Source organism: Olea europaea, chromosome 18 (assembly GCF_002742605.1).
Source record: "Olea europaea var. sylvestris chromosome 18, O_europaea_v1, whole genome shotgun sequence".
In the NCBI taxonomy this organism is placed as follows: Eukaryota; Viridiplantae; Streptophyta; class Magnoliopsida; order Lamiales; family Oleaceae; genus Olea; species Olea europaea.
The window spans coordinates 20328635-20337157 of record NC_036254.1 but is presented as its reverse complement, the minus strand read 5'-3'; the positions used below and the strand labels follow the sequence as shown (position 1 = coordinate 20337157).

General features: G+C 30.5%; 1 protein-coding gene across 1 annotated transcript; it reads right to left on the bottom strand.

Annotated features, from left to right (window-relative positions):
• Positions 1-4678: 4678 nt before the first annotated feature.
• LOC111366848 (metal-nicotianamine transporter YSL3-like) lies at positions 4679-6108 on the bottom strand. The gene is made up of 4 exons (XM_022987539.1): positions 5715-6108; positions 5177-5549; positions 4907-5079; positions 4679-4765 (listed from the first exon to the last, which is right to left on the bottom strand). Exons 2-4 carry the CDS (start codon positions 5532-5534, stop codon positions 4679-4681), a joined length of 618 nt encoding a protein of 205 aa, XP_022843307.1. The 5' UTR covers positions 5535-5549; positions 5715-6108.
• Positions 6109-8523: the final 2415 nt, after the last annotated feature.

The following is an 8523-nucleotide window of genomic DNA, read 5'->3' as shown; positions in this document are numbered from 1 at the left end:
CTCTAAGGGGACTCGAACTGGTGACCATTAAGGAGCAAATACAAGACATGACCATTAAGCTACCCTCAGGGTTATAAAAATCCATTACTATCCACACAAAGATAAATCAAATTCACTATAATCTTATCAAACCATAATAAATTTTAGTCCTTTGTTAACTGAATTCTTCTTAAACAATTGTTGCGAACATTACGATGCATGTAAATCATTGCAAATGAATACATCTATCTACACAGATAAATAAACATTTTGATGGGGTTAGGGGTAGGGTGAGTGGTGTAAAGAATTAAACATCCGTGTTTCTTAGAAGAAATACCATTTAAAAAAGTGTTTTCAGTAGAAAAGGAATAACGGTCGTGTGTTTTCAATAATATGCGGGTGATTTCTCTCGGCAATTTACAAAGATGGAAGGCTGTCACAATTTGACTGCTATTACAAGGCAGAATCTGAATGAAAATTTCCAAATGCCAACACATATCTTAATCTAAGCTAATATTTATCATTCCTTACCATTAGAAGGATGCAAAGAATCTTCAAAAAGATATTCTAAAACTTGCTTTTCACTAATAAGTGATTTTTTAAGCTAGTTAGCCAAACATTCACTGGAATACTCAGATAAAGTGTCTCGACCATGATGGAGTCCTCGTATAAAAGTCAAAGGCGGCAATAACTTTGAAATGTTTGTTTAGATTTATGAACCTTAATAGCGAGGCTGGTTTTGTAGAATATTGCAAATGTTGAACTAAAGGAATTTATAATGAAAAACAAGACAAACACCAAATTTGGGTTATCTGGTCCTAGTTTAGAAACTTGTGGACTTCACTGAAAACTAATGAAAAAGAAAATCTTCAAAGCCAACATTAGTTTTTTATCATTATTTTGCTTTTATAACAAATGATAAATTATATTTAGGTAGAAATCATCCCTCGTTAATATTTGTTCAAAAATCAGAAAAGCAATTCTAAAAATATGTAAAATATGAAAAGGCAAGGGAGCCCATTTATGATTTCTACCCATACCCATTGCAGCTATGAAGTATTGTGTCTTTCCTGGAAAAGGATCTCCTCCTACTTGACCCGAAAAGGGTACAATAAATAAGAAATATTAACCATATCATAATCAATATTTTTCAGTGTACTAATAACACATAACATAGACAAATTACAGACTGAAAAAAATCAGAAGCTGGGATTTTCGATTTCTTTTTCTTTATTTCTATTTTTCCTTCAAACAAGAACTAGATCCGACCATACAAAACAAAGTTAATAAATCAAATATAAAAAGATGGATTAACAATTATACATACATATACAGAAATATGCATAATAAGTAATAACAGATCTGTACACACACAGATAGAGCAAGAAAGGTTTTTTTACATTTGCCATGCAGAGAGGATGAAGAGGGAAGCGAATAACAGTCTTCCAAGAAACGAAAAGAAACCCATTGCTCGCACCGGCCTTTGCTCTTCGTTGGGGGAAAAAAAGGCAAAGGGATCCAAAGATAGAATTTTTTTAGAAATACTGAAATAGTCTACGATGGCTTAGCTCTATGGGTTCTGTTCTGCAGTCTGATTGAAATAATTATATATTATAGAATTTAGAATAAATTACATACATCTCCCTGAGGTTTGAAAAAAATACAAACATGGCCCCACTTATTTTAAATTTACACGAACCTCGACTCTTAACATAATTTTCTAATTTTACCATTTTTTCTTATGTTTATATTATACTACACTTTTTTTTCTTATTATCTTTTGCTTAATTTTAAATTAGCCTAACAAAATTGTTTATTTTAGAGAAGTTATTCTTTTTATACTGCAAATGATTCATTGTAATCATTAAAAATGATTAAATTAAAATGAATCTGAAATATTTACTAGAAAAGGGAAATTAAAAAAAATAAAAAAATCTAAAACTCTAAACATTTGATGGTGACTTTATTGGTATATCATTATTTGCATTATCGAAATGACATTTTAATATTTAAATTTAATACAGTATATGTGTTTAGAATATTGAAAATAAAAATTAGAGAAAATGTTAATTAATCAAAGAATAATTTCTTTTTCTTAAACAAGCGATCTCATTGATATAATTTCTTTTTCTTAAAATGAATATATAGTAATAATATGACGTAATAAGAATTTCAAAATAATATAAACCAAAAAGTTCAACTAAGAAATATGTTTTCTTTTTTGCTATCTATGAGAAAACTATTATAAAATGTAAACTTCATCTTATATTTCTGAGGGTATTTTTGTAATTGTTAATAATTTTAGGCCATGACACCATTATTTTCTCTAAATTTAAATTAATAATTTTTTTGTCAAACCTAATAATTTAAACAATTAATAGCAAAAACCTATAAACGTTTCACTGTGTGATATATCACCTACTTATTAGAAATTGCAGAAAACCTCTTTATTTGAAACCTTCTATGCTAAAAAATTATTATCGTTAAGATTTCAGTATCCAATCTATTTATTTTTTTACAAATAAAATCCAAAATTTTTGTTTGTGCTACCTATAATCTCAAATTTTTAAAACTTTATTTTCCACCACCCTTACCCTCACCTCAACTTCTTCCCTAAAAATAAATTCATAATTGAAAAAGAAATTGGTGACTGATCGTCCACGTGGCAATAGAGAGAATAATGTATATCAATTGTATATATATCTAAATTATAATATATAAAGAGAAAAATATAATGAATACATATGTTAAATATATATTATGCAGTGGTTTGAGCCCCTTTTTTGGAAAAAAAATATATTTTTAACAGTATTTTGACATCATTTCAACAATAAAATAATATTACGCACAAATTCAAAATATTTCCTTATTTTTTAACTCACATTTTCCATCAATATTGTTTCGCGCGGGTTAACTCGCTAACAATTAAAGGGGATCAGACGATTGTGTAAGGGACGAAACCTCTTGAGACAAAGTCCCAAAAAGGGGTGTTCTTTTATTGGCGATGAACTTTACAATTGGAAACGAAAAACAACGTGCCTCCAAGGGGCGCAAGCACACGAGTTACAGAAAGGAAAGTATTTAAGTCTAAAAGCTAAAGAAATGAAAATTACATATTCTCTTGTTCGAGAGTTTTGGATTCGGTCCTTTGCTTCTACGCCTTTTCTCCCTTTTATACCTCATAGACGATCTCTTTGTGATTAACTACTCTGAAAACTGCTTGATCGTCCTATAACTACCCACTTTCTTTGTAGTGGCCATTTTGTCATGAAACCGCCTTTTAACTGCTGCCATTATCTTTCATCGTCCAACTGCTTTCGATTGACTTCCTTGAGTTGTGGAACGTGATAAGGCTACTTTAACAACTGCCTTGATAACTGCATTCCTTGATAATCACGATGCGTTATGTTTATTGACACCTTGGGCGACTTGAAGGTTTGGGCGAGAGTAGAACAACAGCTCTGGGCGACCGTATGACACTCGTTCGTTCAGATTCTGAGCGACTTGCAAACTTGGGCGATGGCATTACCGCATTCTTGGGCCTCTTGTTTGGGCCTTCACCTTGACTCGTTTGATTGGATTTCATTCTTTGGGCCGTCTGTTTTGGGGATTCTCCCATTGGGCTTTACTCCTTGGACTGTTCGACTTGGGCTGAATTTTTATGTGTCAACAAAATTCAAAAACTTTCTTATTTTTTTAACTAAATTTTAAAATTTTACTTTTCCCAATATATATTTTGAAAAAAAATGAAACTCAAGCATGGAGTATATAATTAATTTGTCTAGTAGACAGATGACACAGCAGAGAGTAAATTATTTCACCATCTTTCTTTCGTTCTTTGGATATATTTGAGCCCTGTTATTTGAAAGAACAAGTTTTATAATAGTTAATTTTTGGAGAACGTGTGCTTAAAAAGTAGGAAAATATTTTGAGTTTATATGTAAAATTATTTTATTTAAAAATATGTTGTTAAAATTGAGTTTGAGGAAAAAATTAATTTTTGTAAAATAAGCTCAAACGTGGCTTCATTTATCAAGTGGCCACATCCTTGTCGACACGTTTATATTTTTGTCCCTTTCCTTCCGGTGGCACTGAAAGTTTGTTTACTCTGTCTGTCCCTCACTTTTGGTGGTTTTTATTTTGATTAAGAAGTCAATGAAATAGTGCGTGCACTTTCAAATTCACTTAAAAGTCCATTTCAACTTCTACTCTTTTTTGTGCATTCAAAATTAATTAATTAAACTGGAAAAGTGAGTAACTAACTTCTTATATCAATTTCGACCAAAAGTAAAAACACGAATATACATACATATGACCCACGAGGTAATGAAACCTTTAGCTTATGTAATAAATTCCAACTCCAAACTCCTATTTGTTGCAAGTTACAGCATTAACTTGCAGTATACATTTAATGGCTGTTCTATTCTTCCACTTGTGCTCTTTGCTACATAAACTAATCCCTTTCATCTATTAATTTCCCAAAACTAAATCTCGAGCCCGTAATCCATATTATTACACTTTGTAACTAGCGGAATTCTATAAAAGTTTTTATGATACGTTAGGTTAGGAAGATTGGATGGGACTAGACAATATTATCATAGTGTTGACGAATCATGTTCAGTCCAGACGGCTGCCTGTCCTTATTTTCATGAACTTGTTGCAGGCATAAAGCTCATGCAGATCGGAGGATTGATCTTGGCTAAAGCAAGTATAGATGGAATCCATTGATGAGAACAGCAGTTGCAGTTCCACTTGGATAAGATAACTTGTAGTCTATGATCATAATCTACGTAGCAACGAAAAACACATGAATAAGAACGACTAAAATATTGTTTATTATACTGCCTGGTCGACCAAATCTCAATAAATTTGCAGGACTCAAATGCATAAGCAATAACAACACCTATTATCTTAGGGAAAAAAACACCTTTCTGAGAGGAACCAAAGCCAACAATCCCACAAAACTAACGACAAAAAGGAACCCAATCATCCAATCAAGCCCAGGTTCTTTATAACTTCCAGGTGAATTCCCCACCGTATCAGCTCCTGCTTGTTCATATGTCTTCTTGTTTAATCCAAGAAGATAAGACCCAAATCCACCTGATATATATACACACATACTCAACAAATAAACACGAATAATTTCTCTTCACTAAAATCAAGTAAAGGAAAACGAACATGCTGAAAAGTTCCTTACCTCCCACAGCAATGCTATAGCAAGCAACAGCACAAGTCTGAATAATTGTATTCTCCTGTCTTGTGAATGGAGTCGTCACAAAATTAGCCTTCTGAAGCAATTTTGTCCATGTTCGAATAAATACAAAAGCAACAAGAGCTGCTGAAACATTAAGGTTAGGGACAAGTCCAGTAGTAAGATTTAGCTTCATTACTATAATACTGTAAATGATCCCAATCAACAGACTGGCAACAATTCCTCGAATTGTGATCTGTTTTGTCCATGGTGGAATTCTCTTCAGATCCCCTTCTTGATCAATGGTTTCTTCCAAATCCTCCCTCTCAATTTCCATCATTTCTCCCCTTTCATTAGTCCCCATTTCAAAAAACTCTGCCTGCTTAATATAATGAGATTGTAATAAGCAAATTCTAGGAAAATAAGTGATTATGCATGCAAGAAAACGAAAAGGGTGATCTCACTTGTACACAATATCAAACAGTTGGCACCCAACACTGAATTCAATGAATCCTCTCAAAGTTATAAAACCCAGAATTTTTACCTGGTATAATCAAGTCTTCAATGCTCAGAATTTATAGCAATGAATTTAGAAATGATCGACAAATACAATCCACATCGAAATGTATAGACTATTACAAGTACTACACCTTTGTAGTACAAAAACTCAGTGTTCACTTTTTGTACTACAAAAAGTTTTAAAAAATTCAAGATTCATTTGGTGATGTATGAACACAACTGATGGTGGACAAAAATTGCGTTTGTCTTCCTTCTCGTTGACTCCCATTTTTTACTCCACTACCAAAAACTCTCCCTCTAAAAACACACCAAACACACATTTCTTGTGTAGAATTTAAAAAAGGGTCTTTTTGCAATACAGGTTTCGATTAGAAAGAACCTTTGCTTTAAAGGGGGCTGTGTTTTAATGGCGTCGGATGGAAACGCGCGTTCAAGTTGAAGACTTCTAATTTATCTATTTATTTATTATTATTATTATTTTTTTTTTTTGTCAGTGCATAGACATGACATCTTCGGTCAGTTAGAGCTTGAAAAAAAAGATAAAGATAAGGATAAGAGTGAAAAATATAATTGTTATGAGATCCATATAAAAGAAAAAAGTCAAATATGATAGTTTGATGTGATGGATAATGATCATATTTTTTATTTTTGTAATCAAAGAATGAGTATCAAACGGGGGCTAAATTTCATTTAATCAATAGTGTTGAAAAACAAGCAAAAACTTAAATGATTTTTTTTCCTGAACATTATTAAATGGACAAATAGAAATTTTAATAATCATCATCTACAGCTTGTTTGGGAGTGATTTTTTGGCCCAAAAAATTGATTTTTTGATCGTTATTTCACTATTCCAGATGTCGTATTTGACTTCCTCTTTCACAAGTGGACCCCACTTTTCTCCTAACGGTCAAAAAATCAATTCTTAAAATCACTCCTAAACAGGCTCCTAATAACTAAAATAAATAAGTTATATTCAATGAATAGAGTCAAGATACTTGAACTGATTGAAAATTAATTTTTACTTTATTATTTTTTGGATGAAATAGATTAATAAATATACATTTTGAAAAATAATGAAATAGTATGCAAAGTGTTATTGAATGTAACATATAATGTGTGATCTTTGTATATCAATTAAGTGTATTTTTCTCTATTTAGCTATTCATAAAAGCAAATTTGGAAATATTTATAAATTTCCTTATAAATTTTTTTTTTTTTTTTTTTTTTTTTTACCAATAACAGAAATACACTATTAAAAATGTAAATTTAAAAAATACGGTATGTAAATTAAATAACCATAAATTTAAGGTGTATTCTGTAATTATATTTTTGTAGTGATGTTGATATTTTGTAAATGAGGGTGACGTATGCCTAACTATTTAATTGTCAATATTTTGCGAGTTAGATAGATAAGCTGCAAAATATAGGTCCTGAATTATAATAAAGATCCTCAATTTTTGCACATTTTCTCACTTGTATTCTCAACATATTTTCGTTGCATTCTTATATTTAACCTTCAATTATTAATTAATACATCTTGTATCTATTGATATTTTCTATTCAAATATCCCGTTAGTATTGGAAAAACATGCTTTTGAACATTTGTATTTGTTGTTTTTATCTTACTTATTTAAATGTACAAGGGATAAAAGTGTCCTGAAGAAATTAATAAATTATACGTAAGACCCATAACATTTTGTGATTAATTGGCAAATCTATTTTGATTTTCTAGGAACTGATAATGTAGGACTGTTAAGATGGTTAACTTAAAGCAAATCGTTTGAAGTCTAGACGCGGCATGATACTCTTTCTACCATTATGTTAATATAGTGATGATTTTCAAATGAATATTTTATCGGTATAGAACACTCATCTCGATAAAATGATTTGAACCACTTATTTTAAAATGGGCATTTTCCCTCTTTTGTCCAATGTTACCTTTATTTTCTTTCTTATTCTGTTGTTCTCAATTTTTTCTCACTCGTTTTGTTTTTATAATGAAAACACCATAAGTAAATAACGACAAAATATCCATAACAAAATAATTCGTTTATAAAAATAATTATAGATTAAGACATCAACCCACCCTTAACCATTTTGATGAGTATTAGAGCGACTAATGTTAATTATTCCATCATAAAAGATTTGACTCTTTATTTTGGAGATGAATTAAACTACTTGTTCGAATTTTTTTGACATAATGATTGACAACTTCCTACATGCGCGTGAGTTCCGCGTAAATAAAAAAATCCAAAAAAGAAGTAGGTCCCCTCCCATTGTGAGTGTTGGTCAATCATTATATCAAAAAATTCGGACAACATAGCATGATTGTTTTGATATTAGACATGATTTGGTCGCTTGAAAATGTATGAGGCTTTTCTACCACATTAATCTTGTATTTTCACCTTTTATTTTATTTTCATTTTACAATTCAATCTTAGGTGTCACTCTTTATTTTGAGATTAGACGAATTGAAGTGTTCGTTAGAACTTCTCGAAATTTTGCTGTCATATTAAATTCTTTTCATTTTAAAATGTCATTATTGTTAAAATTTATAGTTTACCCCCCTTTGGCCCCTATTTTTGAGAAACGACAATGGGTAGAATAATGTTTTTTTTTTTTTTTAAATAAGTGGTTGAAGAAGATGGAAAAGTTTTCGATTTACGTGTAATATTATTTTATGAAAGATTGTATGGTTAAAAATAGAAGAGAGAAAAATGAAATGTAATATAATGAAATTTAATGGGGGCCAAATAGGGACATTCTTATATATTGATTATTATTATTATTATTATTATTATTATTATTATTATACCTTTGCACTTCCTCAAATA

Bases quoted from the DNA above. Each gene is read 5' to 3' on its own strand.
- LOC111366848 (XM_022987539.1), bottom strand. From the start codon at position 5,534: ATGGGGACTAATGAAAGGGGAGAAATGATGGAAATTGAGAGGGAGGAT. The intron at 5,080-5,176 runs GTAAGGAACTTT...TATATATATCAG, and splicing joins CTATAGCATTGCTGTGGGAG to GTGGATTTGGGTCTTATCTT. The intron at 4,766-4,906 runs GTGTTTTTTTCC...GTTGCTACGTAG, and splicing joins CTTTGGTTCCTCTCAGAAAG to ATTATGATCATAGACTACAA.